Here is a 21,477-nt window from a genome sequence, read left to right on the forward strand (position 1 = left end):
ATTGGAAGGAAGTGACCTCAAGCGTGAGAATCCGTAGGAATGGTCTGTGAAGACTTTTGGGTAAAGAATAAGTGTATGCAGTTTTATCGGACACTCGGATGTATACGTTATCAGTGAGTGTGTGCACTTTGTTGATCCATAATGTAACACCACTGTATGAGACCCATGGACACAAAGCAGTTTTGGCTATAGAACGTCACACTTTTGCCCACATGTATACCTTGTTAGATAATTTTCAATAACCTACAAAATTCATAATTGTACACGTTGCCTAATCGGGTTTAGGGCAAGTAGCCTGTTGTAACCTAAAGATCTATGTAGACAATGACAGGTTCAAGGTGTGTGGTCTTCTGTAGCTGAGCTGCGTTCATGGACAGTTATGTACTCTTAATATGTTGAATTAAAAGAACATCTAGCTGTTCATATGTATGTCCCCTTAATGCTTATTCATATAGGTCGAACTAGAGTACAATCACTGTTTTTAGTACATGAGTGAACACACAGCATATTATACATTAAATCACAAACTTTATTATATTCGTTTTATAAGGACATTTGGAAATGCATACAAATAGAATATTCAAGTAGCATCAATCCTTCCTGGTGGAGGTGAGCAGTTCCTCTGACAGCTGTGGTGAAAGCTGTAGGTCTGAGGAGACAAACAGAACTTGAGACAGGAAGAATTCATAAAAATGTTCCTTTTGTTTTCTTTTCCCAAAAGATGAAAATATGAGTAAAAATATTTTTCCTATCCATCAGTTTTCTGCTGCTTATCCAATTCCAACATTGCATGGAGGCTGGAGGGTATCCTAGTTACCATAGAGTACACATAATGGAAAAAATGTTGCTTTATAAGCTGGAATAGTTTCAAGTTACTTTTAACTCGAGGAGTTACTAAAGTGTGGTTAGTTGAAAATCGTGTGGCATGATTATGTATTTCATCTGGATACTGCAAATACAAGTAAGCCATAGTATAATTTAGCTTGTACAGAAAGCCAAGAAAGTTTATCGTGCATTTTATCAATACTTGTATAATATGAACAGATCTGTCTTATTAGCTGCTGACCAAATGATTGAGCAGTACTCTAGATGAGATAATACTAGTGCATTAATGACATCTTTCATAATTGAAGAAGTGATATAAAAAGAGCATTTCCTAGCTATAGCTATGCCCTGTCCCATTTTCTTAATAACAGAGTTGATGTGCTGAGACCATGAAAGGTGGTGGTTTATGGTAACACCAAGTAATTTAATCTGGGTGACCTGTTCTAATACCGATCCAGCTATGGAAAGATTTAGTTGTGGGCTGTTGACTAAGCGTACTCTACTTCCTATTAACATGGATTTGGATTTCGACACGTTTAAAATCATGTTGTTTTTACTTATCCAATCAAACACGTTCAGCAAATCTAGTTGTAATACGCTTGTCAATTCAGAGTAGCTACTGGCTGAATAAAACATGGTGGAATCATCAGCATACATTACAAGATGAGATTTATCCAGGACATACGGCAAATCATTTGTAAAGACTGAGTAGAGAAGTGGACCGAGGCAGCTGCCTTGGGGTAGACCACAGTTCATTTCACAGCCCTCCGAGAAATAACCATTATAATAAACCTTTTGCCTTCTTCCAGACAAATAACTTTCCATCCAGCACAAAGCAGCTGGTGAAAATCCATAACATTTTAGTTTATCTATCAAAAGATCATGATTTATCAAATTAAATGCAGCACTAAAATCCAAAAATACCACCCCGGCCAGATTCCCATTATCTAGATATTTGTACCAGTTATCTGTCATGTGAATAAGAGCTGAACTGGTGGAATAACCAGGTTTGTAGGCATGTTGAAACTGAGTGAGTAACTGATTTTCTGTTAGGTAATGTTGAATTTGTTCATAGACAATCCTCTCCATAATTTTACTTAGAACGGGGAGTAGACTAATAGGTCTGCTATTGACACCATTAAAAACGTCATTCTTGTTTTTAGGAATGGGAATTATTTTCGATTCTTTCCACTGCAATGGGAATAAGCTGCATGCCAAAGATCTATTAAGTATGTGACATATAGAAAGGGACACAAACTTGGCTGCAACTTTGAGCAGTTTCCTGTCTATGTTATCAGAGTTGGTTTTTATTCTCACCTGTATCCCTGTAGTCCACTCTGGTGAGGAAAAGGCCGTGGGCTGGAGCAGCCATACCCTGTGGGTAGGCCAGAGAGTCTCTCGCTTCCAGTATTTTCTTCAGCTGGGGTACTGAGAGCAGCCCCTGGCCCACTGCCACCATTGCCCCCGTCATCCTCCGCACCTGGAGGAAAAGGCCAGATAAAGAGGTTTTACACAGAACAACAGAAGCATGCACAGCTTGCTTTAAGAGATTTAATGTTTACTTTATTCTAAATAAAGTTTCAGTCACCACCAGCAGATGTCGCTACTGGCTCGTAATCTCACACGCACAGAAATGGAAATATAACTTGAAAGAAAATCTGAAGAAGATTATCAACAAACCTGCTTATATAGAAAAGATTTACTTGTGAAAGTCAGCTCCCAGGATGGTATCTCTCTGGAAAAAGGAAATAAAATTTGTGTCTTAGCCACATTCAAAGCACTACACATGAAATGTTAGATTAATGAGACCAAGGCCAGCAGGCATGAAGTCTACATGGAATCACGGAGAAAATGTGTAAGGATAAAGAAAGGTTAAATGTTGCCACAGGAGTTGAAACATCGCACTGCTGTCTAAAGCACATTGTGAATGGTTGTCAGATGTAATGTAATATTATTTAGTCTGATAAAAACCACTAAGCAAGAGTGTGGATCCAAAGCACACCTACTCATTTATTCCTCTGAGTGAAAAAAATATTACTAATTAAATAAAAAATAAAAAAAAATTTTAAAAAAAGAAAATAATCCAGCCTCATATCTTTACATCTTAAGTCACTCTTGTGCAGCAGTGCTGTTCCCGCCTGTGTGAATATAACTGATGTGACATTCATGCCAGGCATCAAATGAAGCCTGGGTTTGTCATCATGCACAGATTTGTTTAAATGTCACACACTAAATATGGCACTGCAGCTTAGCCCCAACAGGATTATGTGTGATGCCACATAAAATATTATTATTATTATTATTATTATTTTGCCCCTGCCCTCAAAAGGGAAAAAAGAAAGGAAGAAAAAAAACCTCTCCCTGATTCTTATTTTGGGAAGGACAGGGTGAACTAAGGAAACAGGCACATGGGAAGAATTGGGTCAAATGCAAATTTGACTCAGTGCTTGCTGTCTGATTACATTCGACATGTAGGAAATGTAGAGACAGATTTATAGAGCAGGGCTTTTAGCCCGTGGACTTGGAGGTCAGTATCTTCAGATGAGAATAAAGCACTGCTGGGCCTCTTGTTGCACATTTGCAGCGCTGTGTTATTATTATAAAGCCAGGCTGCTTTAAGCTGGTAGGAAGCCAACAGTAACTCACAGAAACACTCATTATAACCAAAGTTTGCAGAAGAGCACAAAGCATGTGGAACTGTGAAGCAGATGGGCTCCAGCAGCAGAAGACCGCACCAGGTGCCCCTCCTGTGAGCTAATTTTCATTTCACCCTGTTTACTGAACATGACAATGAGTTGAGTGTACTCAGATGATGTCCGCAGTCACCAGATCTCAACCCCAAAGAGACCCTTTGGGATGTGCTGGAAATGGAGAGCCACATCACGGATGTGCAGTCAGGAAATCTGCAGCGACTGTGTGATGCTGCGGTTTTCCGCTCAGTCTGAATTTTTAGTTGTTAATTTTGCTCAGATGGGCGGACAAGCTGGTAGCATTGACATGATAAGTCAGTTAACTACTTTATTATTTATTAATAGACTTAATCAAGCAGTAAGCGTTATGCTAGCTTTATGATGTCCTTTATGAACAACGGTGCTTTGTCCTTAACGCTAGCATGCTAATGATTATAACTGTAACAGGACAACAGCTAGGTGCTCTGTTAAGCTGTGCTTAATGTAATCATATGAATTTTTGTACACCTACCAAATTTTATGGGATTGTGGCAACACCTCTCGATTGGATTAGATGCTGGTGTGGCTTAAACTAATGGTAAACAAACAAATTAGGGATGTCACACTTCCTGCTGCGGCACGGTTTGAATTCTGCATATATTAATTTCAAAATGTGAAGACTTGTTTTAAAATGCACACCTACCAAATGTTAGCATGTTAACATGAAAACAGAGTCAAGGCTACACAAGGCCCTAAAATAAATAAATCTCTGTTCACTTATGCATGAAAATAAGATCAAATATTTCGGGAGGTTAGAAAAAAGCCCTTTTTTTCAACTTTGAATGGAGACCAAAGTAGTCAGCCTCACAGACCACATTTCCCCGTTTTAGGATCAAAAATTTAGTTGAACCTTAGACTCCTCAATAATTCATCAGTCAGTTTCTTTTCATTTTATCACCGTTTCTTAGAATAGTGACCCTCATGAAAAAATAAACACAGCTCAGCTGTAGGCTTTCAAAACCCGACAGAGACCAATCTGGGCCACATTGGATCATTCATGGGAATTCTGCAGAGGGTAGAAGAAGGGAAAACAAAATCCAGCAAAGACCTGACACAGCACCTGAGAGATGAATCTGGCCTGTCAGTTGATCCATTTACTGTTTACCAAAGCCTCATCAGAAATTTAATCCAAATTTGTCATTACTTGTTCAAATTGTTGGCAACATGTACGGAGGAGGAAGTCAGAAGTAAAGTACAACAGTGAGTGTCTAAAGCCATCTGCAAAATATAATGGAGGCTCTGTCATGGTTTGGGTCAACATTTCAGCCAGCAGTGTTGGAGATTTGTCAGAACTGATGGAAACATGACTGCAGAAAAGCGCCATCAGGCTTTGATCCACCGTGTAACAGCATCTGGAAAGCAAATGACTGGTGACAGCTTCATTTCTCAGGATGACAATTATCCCAAACACACCGCCAATGCAATAAAAGTGTACCTGAATAGAAAAATACACAATGAAACACAGTCTGACCAGAGCCTGGACCTCAACATTATTGAAGCAGTGTGGGATCATCTTGACAGAGAACAGAACACAATTCAACCAACATCCAAAGAAAAGCTTTGAATGTCCTTCAAGATGCCAGGAGAACTATTCCCGAAGACTACTTAAAGGAATTACAGGGATGTTTGCCTGAGAGAGGTAAAGGTGTTTGTACCAAGCATTGACTTTGTGGTTAAAAAGCTGCATAAAATTGTACAAACCTTGTTTTTTGCCTTACATAATGTATCCAATTCCACAATAACTTGGTCGTTGGTATTGTGGTCTCAATACATACTGTGGCCTACCTGTGGAAGTGAGCATATGCAAAGGAGTTTCCCTGCTGTATACTGATCACATCCATCGTCTTCACAGGATTTTTGAAAGGCAGATCAGAGTTGACGGCCCTAAAGCTGCTGAAATCGTGAGTCCCAAGCAGTAGGGAAGCTGCCTCGTGCATAGCGTCCACGTTTAGCTCTCTGATGAAAGACAGAATAAAGAAAAATGCTTTTTATACAAGTGACCATTTACAGTATTACAATGCATTTGAAAACCGGGAAAATGTGAAGATTCTGAGGTCATCAGAGCTCCTGAATCAAGATTCGAAAGCTAACTCTTGATATTGCAGCGTCACTCAAGAGTGACCTGGCTGAACAGCGAGGTCAGCCACAAATGTACACATGAAGTACATCTTTTCAGAACTCCATGAATAATTTAGTGGAAAACTTATGTAACAGAAAGATAATGCCACGTGAGCGAGCAGAGCATGCCCACGACCAGCTCATTTAAGGCAGAGAACCAGAGCGAGCCGGTGATTAGATTCTCTCCAGTCTCACGCTTCATTTGCTGCTTAAATATGATCTGACAAAGAGAGAGGGAGGAGAGAGAGTGAGCGGGAAAAGGGAGAAGTGTGCTGAGTAATAAAAATTTTAACATAAGAATCAGGAATGAATGAAGATGTGCAAAAAATATCTTAACGGTCTAATTAACAAATCATTAAGTCCTTACTTTTCGCTATGTTGGGAGGGGGGCAGCTGTGACCAGTTGGTAAGAGGGAAGGAAGACAGAACTGACTGATGACCAATGATAACGTGGTCACTGAATTCCAACATTCAAATAATCTTAAAAAATTGTTTAAAAAAAAAAAAGTAACTTTTTTTTATTGCAGTGGGAGAAATGGAGCGAGTGTGATGACGCTGGAGAGGCGCATCAAAGAGAGGAAAAGAGAGACGCTGCTGAGGCTGAGACGCTCAGGGGTGTGAAGAGCAACATGAATGTTGAACATGAGAGAGCGATAACAAAGCAGAAGATCCAGAGAAAGAAGTTAGTGAAGGAAGGAAGGAGAAAAAGAAAGAGATTGAGAGAAAAAAATGGACAGAAGCAGAAAAGAAGGGAAAGAAAGGATGAAATGCGTGGGTGTTGTTCTGCACGTATAAAAGCCCGCAGCTTATCTTGCCCTACTTTTCCCCAAAAAAGTGAGGAGAAAAAAAGATACAAACGCTCAAACACAAACTAAAATGTTTCTCTTTGTGGCCAGTTTTTCCAATCACAGCTACAAGAACCTTGTGTAAGCTTCGAAGCCAACGCCATTTAATCTCTTTCCTACTTTTTACACTCTATGCATCCTCTCTCCTCTCCTTCCTCCTCCTTTGTTTGCATTTTGCGCATCAGCTCAGATAAAACACTTCGTTTGGCTGTCTCTAATGTGCACCTCCTGCATGGTGCATGTGGACTATTCATGTGTTGAATGTGCCATTTTTCTGGTCTGAGTCTCCATTACACAGAAAGAGTGTGTCTCTGCTTTTACACATATACACAGTCAGATTCAGCTTCAGACTGAGCCCTTATTTCTTTCTTTTTTTAAGGCAGACATCATGCACATGCACACTAACACATGAAAAAAGAAAAAGACATGACTGAGAAAAGGGAGGGGTGGTGCATAAACTGGGATAACTCACGTGTTGCGGAGGCTCCAGCACAGATCCCAGTCTGTGAGGGGAAGGAGAGAGTGGTGGGAGATTCCTAACGCTATTCGGTAGATGTAGGTCCGAGACTGGGCACGGAAACGGGCATGGAAGTCATGAGGAACACGGTGGGCACGGGTGATCCTGAAATAAAATGGACAAAGAGAAGTGAAACCTAGGATTTAGGATGAAGAAACTTGAAACATGCACATTCATAAATATTCTTATACATCTGCACTGAAGCCTGGAGGTGATCTTTAAACATTCAGTCTGGCTGTTCAGTGAGAACAAAACTATCTCTGATTCTTTCTTTGTAGAGGCAGTCCCATAGCAAAGATGGTGTCAATGCTCCTTTTTGTACTCCCAGCTAGAAAAACTGTGTACAAGCCATGCTCCAAAGTGCCAGCATTGCAGCTTTTAACACAAAGACACACCAACAGAGTCCTAAAAAGGCTGCCAAGAGCTTATTTTAACACAGTTAACATCAGAGCAGAATCTCAGGCTGAGCCTCTCTGATGCGATTCCAGCAGGATAACACGAGACACTTCCTGTGTTTTTGCGCGCAGAGGCAGGGACTGATGTAATAAGTAACAGACTGGATCGATTCCTGATTCTGCGAGACGTCTTAAAGTAGACTGAAGAATGACACTGGCATTTCTGGCTACAGGTTCTGCACGTACAATTGAATTACTCTGCTGCGTGCAGTGTTGTTACTAAAACGATGAACCAAACTGAGATTTACAGAGAGTTTGAACAAAAAGGGGATTCCCCCCCCTTTTTAGTAGTTTCAAGCTGTCCTCGTGCCTGATTGATGCTACAGCAGTAATGAAAATATCTGAATCATTTTTGATTAAGATCAAGAATTTATTGTCAGATTGCACAGAAATTCACTATTTCTATCGATTTAATGCAATGCAGGGCAAATCTTTCCTCCTTTGTCTCATCACAGTATTATAGTCAGTTATAACAACAGCTGCTATGCATACTATTACATTTAATCAATAGCCAAGCTTATAATCTGCACTGACACATACTCAAAAAGCCATGTTTTACCATTTAAGAGACGTAATACTTAACTCGCAACCACTGGCCATTTTATTAAGTACACATTGCGAGCATCAAGGTGGACCCACTTTTGTCTTTAGAGCTTCTTCATTCTGATGCTGTTTGAACTTCACGATGTCAGCAGCGCTGTGAAAAACGACTTCTCCTTGTTCCTGATTTCATGCTTGCTTCCCGATTTACACACTTACAAGTTTCAGATCATCAAACAGCTTTTATTATTTGACAAAGCTAACCTGAGTAAATCCAGTTTTTAAATGATGATTTCATTTATTGAGGGAAAAAAGCTATCCAAAGCTACCTGGCTCTATGCAGAAACAAGTCCAGCAAACCATGGCGAGAGCCATTATCCAGAAATGGGAACAACTTTCCCAGCCAACCAGTTATTATGTCTAGGAACCAATTTTTTCCCCACATAGGGCCTTTTTTTTTTTTAATTAACAAACGAGGGTCATCATCTAAAAACTGCATTTTGTGTTTACTCTGTTATCTTTGTCTAATATTTAAATTTATTTGATGATCTGAAGCAAAATTAGCAAATCCCAGGGCAAATACTTTTTCACAGCACTTTATATGCTTAATTGCACGGAGTTTATGCCAGTTACTGATTAAACAAGCAGCTAAACAGGTGTGGCTAACAAAGTGCCCAATGAGTATTTATAGCTGTTACAGCGGTTCAGCTTGCTAAAATTTGCGATTTAGATGTAAAACCAAATAACACCTAAAGCTGATGTCAATGTTCGTCTTCGAGCTTTTGTTCATGTACCGAAAGCACCGCACAACAAATGTATTCTAATTCATGTTAATTCATCTTGTTCCACAACATATAAGAAGGCAAAGATGTAAAAATTTACACTAATAATGACAATAAAACAAGTGGCTCCATATTGCACAAGGTTTACACATTTGCCTGGTTCAATCCTGGTGACACAGATCCCGCTGGGCTTATCTCAAGGAGGGCACATGGCATACAAACCTGCCAAATCAAATATGTGGAGCTACCTGCTGTGGTGACCCCCTTGACCCCTTTTAATAATAAAACACTTATAATTACAATACTGTGACAGATGAGGTTCCTTAATTCATGTCTCTGTAACCTTCAAGAACAAAGAGCTGCATTCACCTGCATCAGTGTAAAAAGGACTGCACAAAGCACATTAGCACCCTATAGTGTTTGATCACATGTTTGTGCCAGCACACAGAGCACGCATTCAGTCACGCATGTGCTTGAGAATGTGTGCGACGGCAATCGGTATCTGCACATGTGTATGTCTATGTAAGCGTGTGTTTGTGCGCAACCGGGGAAACTAGGTTAGGTTTCCAGGGGAGGAGATTGGGTGTGACACGTGGCAGAGGAAACCCTTGCATCTGCCTTCAGCGGCCGCACCAATGTGAAGTGACAGCCTTTCGATGGCCTCCAAACCCCCCCCCCCCCCCCCCCCCCACACACACACACACGTAAAATTTTCATTAGCAGTGTACAAAGCATGGTGTCACACATTTGGGAGCTGGGGCATTGTTTAGCATGGCACTATTTTGCTATTCAGCAGTTTCCTTTTATGCAAAAAGAGCCGGTAGTTTTAGGCTAATTGAGGCCAATTTTCACAGCAGCTCAGAAGACAAATGAAGCTGAAGGAGAAGAGGGATTTTTTACAGTGTGCAGGCTGTGCTCAAATCTCGCCTTGGCTCTCTGTCTCTGGAAGCAGCAGATGAGCCGTATCGTCATTGTAGCTGTAACAAAAGCTCTTCCCGCTGTGCAAGATGGGAAAAGATAGTTTGGGATGTCAGATCTGACACCACAAACTGCTTTTCTTTCACATCAACAGTAAAACGTTCTATCTAAAACATATGAAGTGTGTTTGTGTATGAAACACTTTTACATTTTAAGTGTCAGCTGAAAACAAAAAGAGCATATAGAGTGACGAATGATGCAGTGTGTATCCACGTGTGTGCATGTGCGTGCTAAACAGATGCTATACACCAAAAAAGCAGAGCAAAGATAATCCTTTCTAACCTTCTCTCTGCAGGTTTGGGGATTAGCAGTTTCTCTCTCCCCTCTTTCTTTCTCCCAGCGTGCGCTGTTCAAACTCACTCTCTTTATTCAGACTCATCTTTCCACGCCCTCTCTCACTGGCACTGACTGCATTTACCCAATACCATCTCTTTATCTATTGCTTTGTTCTGTACTTCTTCTCTCCAATCCTGACTAAGGAACAGAATGCCACAGCAGCCCAAACCAAAACAGCCAACTATGGCTTTGAATAATGTAAATGTATGTAATGAAGGGATTACAAGGGGAGGAGATGAAGAAAACACAGGAAAAAAACGAGTCGGCAGATACTCGTTTGCAGCAGTATTTAAAGATGCCCTTTTCCATTACATATTCAACAGGTGAACTTATGGCATTTCACCACAGCTATGTATATCCCAACTGTTGAGGCAGATGTTTAAGTCAGTCATACTTCTTTCTGGGATTTATTTACCACTGTATGCCCCTCAGGATATGTATCTGTGTATCTACGCTCAACACGTACTGCTGCTCCCTGCTCGTTATCATAAATATCTAATCAGCCAATCAAATGGCAGCAAAAGGCATACAGACATGGTTGAGATGACCTTTTGAAGTTCAAGCATCATAATTGGAAGGGTAAGTGATTTATGTGACTTTGAAGGTAGTATGGTTGTTGGTGCCAGACAGGCTGGTCTGAGTATTTATGAAACTGCTGATCTGCTGAGATTTTCCTGCACATCCATCTCTCGGGTTTACAGTAAATGGTTCAGAAAAGATCAAATATCCAGGAAGCAGAGGTTCTCTGACTCAGTGATGTCAGAAAAGCATTGCCAGACTGCTTTAAACTGTCCGGAAGGCAACAGTAACCAATATAAACACTTGCTACAAGCAGAAAATGTATGAGCACAACCCTTTGAACCCTGCAGCAGATGGCCTACAGCAGCAGAAGACCACACCAGGTCTTACTACTCTGAGCTAAGAACAGGAAACTGAGACTACAACTCAAACAGCCTCCTCTGAATTGGACAACAGGTGACTGAAAAACATTGCCTGGTCTGATTTCCGCTTTGATTCAGATGGTAAGGTCAGAATTAGCCAGACACAGCATGAAAGAGTGGATCCTCTATGGTGGTTTAATGGTGTGGGGAATATTTTTGACAGACTTTTAATACCATCTGGGCATCATTTAAACACCACAGCCAACCTGAGTATCGTAGCTTTTATGCTTTCATGACCACAGTGAACTCTTCTTCAGATGGCACAAACCTCAAACCATCACAAACTGGTTTCTTTAGCATGACAATGTGTTCACTGTACACAAATAAGCCCCGCAGTCCCCAGATCTCAATCCAATAGAGCACCTTTGGGATGTGATGGACTGAGAAACTCTCATCATGGATGTGCAACTGATAAACTCTGCAATAACTGTGTGATGTTTACATATCAATATGGACCAAATTGCTTCCAGCACCTTGTTGAATCTACGCTTGAAGAATTAAAGCAGTTCTGAAGGCAAAAGGGACTCTAACCTGGTACTAGCAAGGTGTACCTAACGAAACAACCAGTGAATGTACGTCTGCATATGTTTGGCCATATCCTGTGTGTCTCCATAGTAAACATTTCTATTTTTATTTCTCATTGGTGTTATTTATGGAGCAGTCAATCAGGTTAAATTGTGCCAATTATAAAAATTCATAATAGCTTTTTGAAAACTATTTTGATCAGGCAAAAATAATGCCAGGAATGGTTTCTATTTATTAAAAAGTACAGTGCAGTTAATGAATAAAAATCCTGCTTGGTTTGACCACCTATTGCCAACAACAGAGAACACACTGGCACTTGCACACTGTTTGTCAAGCTACTTGACAGGTCAGTTGTTACAAGATGGCAACACCATCTATCAGAGAAAACACAAGGCTGCTGCTTCACCAGCTGACTAAACTGCATTCACTCAGTGTAAGAGGATTAAAAAAGAAAAGTCACATTTAGGGGGGGGCGCAAGATCAAGTAGTGCTAAAGGAAACTACTTTAGCACTCATCCAGGTTATGTTCACATACCTTTTGATGTCTCACTGTTTCTATAATGTGTTCAGAGAAAACTGATCTCAGAGACAGAGAAATGTGTTTTTATTTGGCTTAAGTGGCTTAATTACATAACTCAGAGACTTACAAAGTCATAAAAGCACTCATGCACTCACCAAGATTTTCAAGACCCTTTACTCACCTGATCTGTTCTGTCCCGAGGTGGAAATTGAGCGCCTGAACAAGAACATCTTCAGTGAACGGCAGCTTGTCATTCTTGCGTTGCAGGTCAAAGTGTGCGGAGTTAGAGAGGGCGTGGACACCCGTGTCCGTCCTGCTGGAAACTGACAGGGATACAGGATTGACTGGCCTCAGTCGCTGGATTGCATCCTACACAAAGACGAAAAGATCTTTTTAGATATTAATAGCTTTGGGTTGATAGCCTAGAAAACAAATAACTTTTTTAAAGCTCACTTTCAAACTTCTGAAGCCACTCACAGCCTTGTCTGCCTCAAATAGTTATCAAACAGAGCTGTGAACAGAGGCATGATGTGACAAGAAAGACTGATCTTTTTTTGCCCTGTAATCTGTGTTTCCTTCTCTCTGTGCTTATTTTTGGGCTTTTTATGCCTTTATTAGAAACAGTAGACAGTAGAGAGCTGACAAGAAAACAAGGAACAGACAGTGATCAAGAAAGACATGCAACAATCCACGAAGCAGCTGGATGTGAAACAGGAACCTTGTTTATGCGTCATATCATAAGTTTGGTGATTGTAGTGCTCAACCCAGGTGTGGAGTGCCACACCAATAAGCTGAACTTCATTATTCACCCTCTGGAGTCAATGGGCGTGTTGGCACGTCCAAAACAAATGACTGATTTTTGACAACTTAGAAGCACGATGGAGCCTCGCTTAGTCCATGTTTGGAAAGAGCAGAAAGTACGGACTTCAAACTGTATGCCAGGTTTTATTCCTAACAGTGCAGTTATATGGATTTTTATGACAGTTTGATGCATATAAGTCCTACACCACAAAAACAGATTAAAGCCAACAAATTAACAGTGTTTCTGTTGTGAACACATCTTACTGTAAATAACACAGAAGCTATTTAGATATTTAATGATGTGATAACTATGAAAAATAACATATGCAAAAGCAAAAATGTTCTAAATCACATTTAATGGTATATTTTAGATCATCTCTAAAGATATTTGGGATTCAGGCATTTAGGGTTTGCGCTTATGATCCCAAGGGGTGGATGTAGCTCAGGAGGTAGAGCGGGTCATCTACCAATCTACCAATTGCCTTACCTTTTGCAAGATATTAACCCTAAGTTGCTCTTAGATGCATCCATCGGAGTGTGAATGTTACATAGAAAGGGTGTGAAAGGGAGAATGAGGCGTGTTGTATAAAGTGCTTTGACTGCTCAGGTAGAGTAGAAAAGGACCAGTCCATGACTTAGACCTCAGAGAGTTAGTTTTATTTCTTTATAAGCTTACTGGTGTGGCCCTTAACATTAGTCCCATTTTCTCATGTGGATCCTTGCTGCCTTTGAATCATTTATTGAAACCGCCTTTAATCATCAGACAGCAGTCTGATCATTCTCACTTTTTAGATTTTCAAAAGGCATCGACATAAAGTTGAGATTGTAAAGTTTTTTTATATATACGACAAACAAGCCCAGAAAAAAGGATCCAAGTCAAAGATTAATGAAATGCTTATGCATTACACCATATGACGCTGCTTTTGATGAGTGGATCAGAGACCTAGAGGATTTAAGGCCTATAATGAATTACTAAGCTAAGCAGACTCATAAAGTCATGACACAGCTTTTTAAGCCTAACTACATTTAATACTAGCAGCTCAAAGGCAACTTGTCACCTGATTAGCTTTAAGTGAGTTAAAACATACCTCCAAGTGGTCCTGGACCCCTTTCTTCCCCAGCTGATGTGGAGGGACTTTCACTGCTCCACTGCAATAATGATAACAGTAGTGGTATATTCAAAAATAATAATAATAAGATATAACATCTCAGTGTGCCCTGTAACCTACCGGTATTTTGTTCCGATGTACTGAAAAAATATGAGGTAACGAGCCCGGTTGTGCATGTTGACTCGAAATGTCACTGTGCATGTTCCTCGTTTACGAGAGTGAAAAAACTGCAATGCAGAATCATTTCATGGATCCAGCTGTGACTGATGTCCCTGCAGACTGAACCTCTGGTGAAACGTTCCTGTGCTAGCCAGACACGACCCCTCACCTCCAAGTACCACCGAGAACCCTCTGAAGTGTAGTCCGGAAGTCCACTGGAGACAACAGCTGTTAGAATTCTTCTGTTGACATATGAGAGCGCACGTTACTGTGTCACGAGGCCGTAGTACAGTGCAGACCCGATAAAAGAGCTGTTACAAGCGCCGCGTGATAACTAGCAGTGAGATGGCACGTGCACTGTATGACTCTATCCAAGCTGTGACACCTATGTTCAGTGCACGTTACTACACAGCAACATTTCTGGATGTTTGCCTCCTTCCACATTGTAGTACGTCGCATTTTGATTACGTCGCTCCAGCCGCAGAGCCTTCTTGCTCCAGTCATTGAAGCCAGATACTGTACTCACGTTTAAGATTGGTCGACAGCAAGTAGTCAATGTACCGCTAACAAGAGCAAGCGGTCAAGCGGAGTCAAGCAAAAAAGAAAAAAGTTAAATGTTTAAGATAGATTGGCCATAATTAGTTATATCAAATCTACAATATTATTTTTTGAAGTTGTCCACTTTTTTAGGTGATTTGTAGGTGTCTAATTTATGATAAGGTTAATAAGGTTAGTAAATTTAAGCTCATTCAAAGGCTCATATGTTTACAAACCACTGTTGCTATTTTCTTTAAGTCTATTCTCTGTGCCCCCCAGAGAATACACATACCTACACATTTTCCACATAGATGATGTTTAAGCTGATGCTAATCATGAGTGAAATATCACATGCTTAAGCCAGTTTTTGTGTTTACAAACACTGTATAGACAAAAGTACAGGACCACCTACACATTACACCCACAGTAGCTTTTAATTCAGTTCAATTCGGTTTTATTTGTATAGCGCAAAATCACAACAGCAGTTGCCTCAAGGTGATTTGCGCTGTTAAGGTAAAGACTCTACAATAATATAGACAAATCCCAACAATGATGGGCATACGGAAAGGAAAAAATCACTTTTAACAGGAAGAAACCTCCTGGAGAACCAACAACCAGCCTAAGAGCACAGAGAAAGAAAGAGAGACACTTTAATGATCAAACACAAATTGATGTATAAATACAGAGAATGAAAACATGCCAGTGAAGAAAAAACTTTCAAAGCATCATGGGAAGCCCCCACCAGCTGCTACAGTCTATTGCAGCATATACAAGGTTCAGAGTTCACCCGATACAGTCCGAGCTAAAAGTTTAATACAAAAAGTTTTAAGACTAATCTTAATATCACAGAGATTACCTGTCTCCTGAATCCTAACTGGGAGAATCCACAGGAGAGGGGCCTGGAAGCTGAAGGCTCAGCCTCCCATTCTACTTTAAAAAACTGCTACAACCATAAATAAGCATGCAGTTTGAAAGCAAAGTGCTCTGTTAGGATAAAATGGTACTATGGGGTATTTAATATCTATCTATCTATCTATCTATCTATCTATCTATCTATCTATCTATCTATCTATCTATCTATCTATCTATCTATCTATCTATCTATCTATCTATCTATCTATCTATCTATCTATCTATCTATCTATCTATCTATCTATCTATCTATCTATCTATCTCCCATGATTCCTTGTGCTCCTCCTGGGTTGTTACGGAAGCTTGTGTCTGCTCGGCGCTCTTCTCTCCTTCACCGGTGCTCACGGTGCAGCTACGCCTCCCGCCTGTCTGGGCAGCAGCGGCAGTAGTGTAGTAGTAATCTGCGTGCCGCGTACTCGGCTCGCATTTTGTGTCACCGTGCCACCAGAAGAGGGGCGACAGACTGCTGCGCGTCAAGGGGATACCAGTCATCATCCACACGGTTCAAGCTACATCCCGTTGGGGGCAATGACATTGGCAGCCTGACGTGGGAATTAACGAGAAAACGCAAAAATGACTGTGGACTTTGAAGAATGTATAAAAGATTCGCCCCGATTCAGGTAGGAGCTCCTCTCGGGCACATAGTAGCTTTGCTCAAAAAAAATGGCACACCTTATTTTAGGCTACGGGATTTCTTTTTTCTGAAGGGGGGATAGCACGCTTCGCCCATGCGGAATGTAACAGTGGTATCAACAGGGTAAAATGAAAGGACGTTGAAAGAGCTGGATGGCGATTCTCTATCCATATTTTCTTTATTGCATTTTTATTCATTGATTGTAATTTTCATATGGCATCTTTGTGATACATCAGCTGGATGTGTAATGGTGTGATTTTTATTTTATTTTTATTTTTTAACGTGGGCTGTCTATCAGCCCAGTGCAAATGAGGAGATGAGGGACACCCACTGCCACGCACAATGAGGATCCATATTGCCGAAATGTAAAATTACAAGTGGTTTTCTAGTGATCACATCATTCCCTTAACCTTCTTACAAGGGGCACACATACATTTTGAGGGTATAAGGGGAACACTGAAGTACAGTTTGGGTGCAGTCTTTTCTTTAGTCATACAGAAGGGCATGCAGTCCTCTAATGTGTGTCATTTTGCACAGTGGAGAGGAGAGACCCTTGCAGCAGCTGCAGCAGCACCAACAATAGTGGCCCTGGCTTGCAAAGAAGCAGCAGGGAGTGGAGTACACACTCTCTGCAAGAAGGGAGTTTGTATCCTGGGCACAAAGCCAGCTGTGCCTATCCGCTGGAGGTTTGTAGCCTCACTAGGTCCACGTGCCAATCTGGCTGCACTCCTGTACAGGCCAGTGGGGGAGAATAAAAGAAAGCAAGCAACATGTAGGCCAGGAATCCCCTGTTAAATATGCCAGTTAGAGGTGTTGCAGATATGTGGGCATGCCTTCTACTTAGTGTTTTCAACTTAAAGGACCAAATTATGAATTATTTAGTTTGTAGAGAAATAAAAAAATGCCACAGATCGGTTATTAAGTCATCCCCTCTGTATCTCCATGTCAGCATTGGTTGCGTGTTTAGTTGCAGTTCTCTATGTTTGTCATTTTGTTGCTTCCCTCTTGCTCTTCCCCTGTGTCTCCCTCTCACAGTCAGCTCATCTGGTTTCTTCACTGTTGTATATGTCCTCAGAATAATAGTTAGTAAATCAAATGAGAAGGCAGGCAGGGAAATGTAAGAAAGAGGGCGAGGGGAGACGGACATCCAGTTGGCTCCATAAATCTCATGCTGATTTATGGATGATAGATGGCTGAGAGAGAATGCCAGGAAGAGAAAGAGAAGCAGAACAGACTCAGAAACTTCCCCTTCTCTCTCCCAGTTCACTGGACGAGTTCCAGACCTGCTGTTTCCTTAGATCATAGGACACACGTCATGTGTACGACTGTAATTGTGATAAAGAAGATGGGGATCATTATTTTGTAAGTGCTGTTTGGACCATAGGATGCCTTCACTTTCATGTCCCTGTTCTCATTATCCATTCATCAGGATAATTTCAGCTGTACTCAGCACGGTTAGTTAAGTCACATGTGGAGCTCAGTTTTATATAACAATGATGCAACATATAGATACTAAAAGAACTACTGGATAAGGGCAGCAGTGCCCAAAGGGCAAATTCATGTGACAAAACTAACAGTGAAAGTGAGGGTGACCCGAGTGACAGTGAGAGGGAGAGACGCTCATCTTGAGGACATCAAGGTTGAGACAGTGTTGCTGTAAGAAGTTTTGAATGAAAACAATGTATGTGTGCTGGTGTTTCACTGAGTGTGTCAGAACTTAATCCTAAAGACTGATTTGTTTGAAAAATAAAGTGACAGGTCAGAGTTGCGTGACTAAGCCATCCAATTAAAGATCATCACTGCAGAAATTTCCATTATATTGAAGCGTGTTGTGATCCAGCTGCCTGTCTCCCCCTCCTTGTTGGGTCATTCTGTAGAAACAGAGCAATCCTGTCTATCTTCCCACACACAGGCCTATAACAGCTCACACACACCCTCTCGCTGCAGGTCTTAACTTGTGCCAGCGCTGTCTCTGTGTAAGCATCACTGAGTGAGCAGGAAAGAATTTGGAAAGGTATTCGTGCCGGTGTATTTGTAACACATATTTTTGTTCAGCCTCTCTCTGTATACTGAACTCATCACCAGTGCCCTGCCTCCTATTCACCTGCTCTTTCATTCATTCTTCAACAAAGCATGTGTGGCGTGTAAATCTGCCTATAGTTGGTGGCAATGATTGTTTTAAATCAGATTTCCTGGAGCCACGGCCCTATTACATGTTTGTTTGCCTTCGTTTCAGTATTTCTAATCCCAGCACCACTACTGATTCTTTTATTGGTTGATTGGGGAGAAAAAAGTAGGCCTGCACAGGTTTTCAGTGTCACTGCAACAGATTTATTATCTGTGAGTCAGAGAACAGCGCGGAAAAAGAATAGAAAAAGATCTAAATGTGACTCGGGTGTTCAAAAGCTCCACTGCCAAGTGTTTGTTGTCACTGTATCGCAGGTTGGAACATTGAGAAAACATGCCGGTGTTAAAAAAGAAAAACGCTGATGAGCTTAGAGGTGAACAGTTTAGAACCTGCTACAGCTGAGAAGCATCATCTTGTGCTTGTGGTTTCATTTGATTCAGATGTTCAGTTGCTAAAACCAAGTGACATAAACATAAATGTTTCGAAACAGCTAAAATGACCGTGAATCGGCACTTGTTTTACATGTTCAGTCGCAAAAAGGATGCATAACTCGATCTATTTACAGCATGCATTTTGTCCTTTATTTTACTGTTCTGACAGTGTTGTTGTGATATAAGTGTTAATATTCATATGGGTGGGTGTTAGCTGTTGCCTAGCAACAGCTGCTGTAAGCCAGACAGCTGAGATCTGGGAGAAATGAGGACGGAAAATTTAAGAATGGACGAGGCGAGTGGGCACCGTGAAAGACGTCATCTTCATTTTGATTTTCAGTCACAGAGAATTTTTACTATCAAAGAAGTGTGTGTGAAAGTAAAAAAAACACAACAAATATTACTGGTGTACTTGAGTTTATTACAGTGGAATTGCTGTTGGATGCCTAAATCCAGTGTCAGAGCGCATTTAGGAATAATATTAAGCTCACGGGAGGTCTGTCTGTGTCATTTGTAAACTGTAAATCAAAATGAGAATACTGAATATGGACTAGTGTTTGTTGACTCCAGCAATGGACGTTTTAGGCCATCGTGTACTGAGAAGCGACTTCTATCCCACGCACAGCGTATACTCAGCATCAAGCTGTCCAGACAGGTTGAGAGAGGGAGTCAATGGCATTTGAAAAGTGGACGCAGCAGATCGAGATGTTCTTTTTGCAAATGTGTCGCACAGACCGAAACTTTATATTTTATTACACAAAACACAAAATACTTTTAGGACAGGGAAAAACCGAAACCTCGTCAAAGCTGCTCAGTCTATAATGTTTGAAACAAAACTAGGGTCCATGTAGAATAATTTTCCCATAAGACTGGAGGGATTGTGCTACAGACTGTTGCCAAACCTGCGTGCAAGTTTACCTCATATTTAAATACTCTCTTCAGCTTTCAGGTAGCTGCATGTCATATCCCAGCGTAACAGCTGTTACACACATTCTTAACCTTATTTCAACAGCAGTGTTGCATGTTCAGAACTTAATTTTGGTGATGGCTTCTCGTGGTCTTGCACGTCGTTCTTTGGCTAGCCATCAGTTTGTGGCGTATTCTTTCAAAGCCTTGAACCACAAAGTAGATCCGGCCAGACACGGTGCTTCGGACCTCCCAGCCTACAGGTAAAGGCCCGAGTTCCTCACAGCTCACGCTGGCCAAATCCCGTGGTATTTCACTGACATCCTGGTATTTTGGATCCACAAGAGTCGACATTGAGATGAGAGGGTTGAGTTTCATCAGTTAAAACTTGCACTCTTTGTGACTTGGTTAACAAAGTGCATGCACATACTCTATGGATCTGTTATTTAAATTAATTGCACACTGAGTCATATTATTTTTCTGATAGTTGCAATAAAAAAATGATCTAAAAGGCACCAAAATCACAAAGTCAGACACAAATACCCTAGTTTTTTATGAACATGTGAAAGCTTTAAACAGTGTTATTTCTGCTCTATAGTTGGTTAAGTTGATATTACCTACAGTTTTGAGTGTTTCAGAGTTAACATGGGTAGTAAAAAAGTGTGTTTTTGAGACAACATGAAAACCCCATAGTCTGAGAAAAAGGGTGTGAATGTTTGCTTTAAGCTCCATGGCCATTACGTTATTATATGTCTGGCTGTTTAGAGCTGGAGGAGTTTTATTCAGAAATGAATGTTATTCTAAATCTGTATAGAGAGAGCCCACATGATAATAAATTGCAAAATCGTGGAAGTTCAAAAATATCTCAGGTTTATATAACCTGATGGTGAAGTGGATTTGATAAAAGATTTGATGTGTCTGTATAAAAAGAGGCTTTTAGCTGCCCTTATGTGTGATTTCCTACAATTATTTTTAAAAGCATGTCTCCATTTATTGGCAGATTAAAGTGCTTTTTGATGCTCTAGTTGTCTGTCTGGTGCCCTGGTTTCTTTAACTGTCTGGATTTTTATTCCCTACCTGCATCACCATTACCTCTAATCCTCTCTCTCTCTCTCTCTCGTTTTTTCTGACACATCTTGACTTTGCTGTCTATTTGAGATACTGGGTGCTTATTGTTAAGAGCCTGTGAAATGTGTAAATATGCGTCATGCTGTCTTTGCTAGTCAGAGGCGGGAAAATAGATCTGCTGTTGCCAAGAGTGACCAGTAGGCATTGGCAGGTGTAGACAATACCCTTCTCATCTCGGTATCATGCGTGATGGCAGGAGAGATTCATATCTGTCCCCATCAATGGGAAAATACTCAGTAGTTGTTTGAAGAGTGTGCCAGCGGGCAGGTGTCCCAGCAGAGAAAACAGTCGCGTTATTTGCCGAGGTGAACATCACATGGTGACTAACAGCCCAGATGATTTCAGACTGGATGAGAAAATGCATTAAAGGGCTGAATAAGATTACATGTCGGTTCTCACTGGTTCTCACTGATAAACTGCACATGTGCAGATATGATGTTGTCTGGAAAATGTCCCAGGCTTGTACCTGTTTTTAGTTCTAAGCCCAAAAGGACCCTGTCTAACTGCTTGTAACCTATTTTGGAGAAAAACATCTTTGAGAGTCACCGTGACCGTTTGAACCATCAGGAATAAAGCCTCTTTACAACTTTCAGCTTTTGGCAAAATGTTTAAAAAGGCTCC

General features: G+C 40.8%; 2 protein-coding genes across 2 annotated transcripts in view; one reads left to right on the forward strand and one right to left on the reverse strand.

The window, feature by feature from the left end:
* Positions 1 to 508: 508 nt before the first annotated feature.
* pusl1 (pseudouridine synthase like 1) lies at positions 509 to 14,646 on the reverse strand. Its single transcript, XM_026168391.2, has 8 exons — positions 14,142 to 14,646; positions 14,001 to 14,061; positions 12,293 to 12,480; positions 6,990 to 7,139; positions 5,340 to 5,510; positions 2,506 to 2,560; positions 2,143 to 2,305; positions 509 to 649 (listed from the first exon to the last, which is right to left on the reverse strand). Exons 1-8 carry the CDS (start codon positions 14,195 to 14,197, stop codon positions 591 to 593), a joined length of 903 nt encoding a protein of 300 aa, XP_026024176.2. The 5' UTR covers positions 14,198 to 14,646; the 3' UTR covers positions 509 to 590.
* A 1,367-nt stretch (positions 14,647 to 16,013) lies between these two features.
* Positions 16,014 to 21,477, forward strand: part of LOC113022706 (arf-GAP with coiled-coil, ANK repeat and PH domain-containing protein 3-like) — a 57,316-nt gene continuing 51,852 nt past the window's right edge. The window contains exon 1 of the mRNA XM_026168392.2: positions 16,014 to 16,249. Within this exon, the coding sequence (XP_026024177.2) occupies positions 16,203 to 16,249 (47 nt within the window). The 5' untranslated portion in view covers positions 16,014 to 16,202. The remainder of the gene's footprint in view (positions 16,250 to 21,477) is intronic.

Source organism: Astatotilapia calliptera, chromosome 5 (genome assembly GCF_964374335.1).
Source record: "Astatotilapia calliptera chromosome 5, fAstCal68.1, whole genome shotgun sequence".
Lineage (NCBI taxonomy): Eukaryota > Metazoa > Chordata > Actinopteri > Cichliformes > Cichlidae > Astatotilapia > Astatotilapia calliptera.

What these genes read in the sequence shown, in the direction of transcription:
- pusl1 (XM_026168391.2), bottom strand. Translation starts at nt 14,197, where the DNA reads ATGCACAACCGGGCTCGTTACCTCATATTTTTTCAGTACATCGGAACA. An exon ending in TACATCGGAACAAAATACCG is followed by an intron (nt 14,062 to 14,141) that starts GTAGGTTACAGG and finishes TCATTATTGCAG; the next exon opens with TGGAGCAGTGAAAGTCCCTC. An exon ending in AATCTTTTCTATATAAGCAG is followed by an intron (nt 2,306 to 2,505) that starts GTTTGTTGATAA and finishes CTTTTCCTCCAG; the next exon opens with GTGCGGAGGATGACGGGGGC.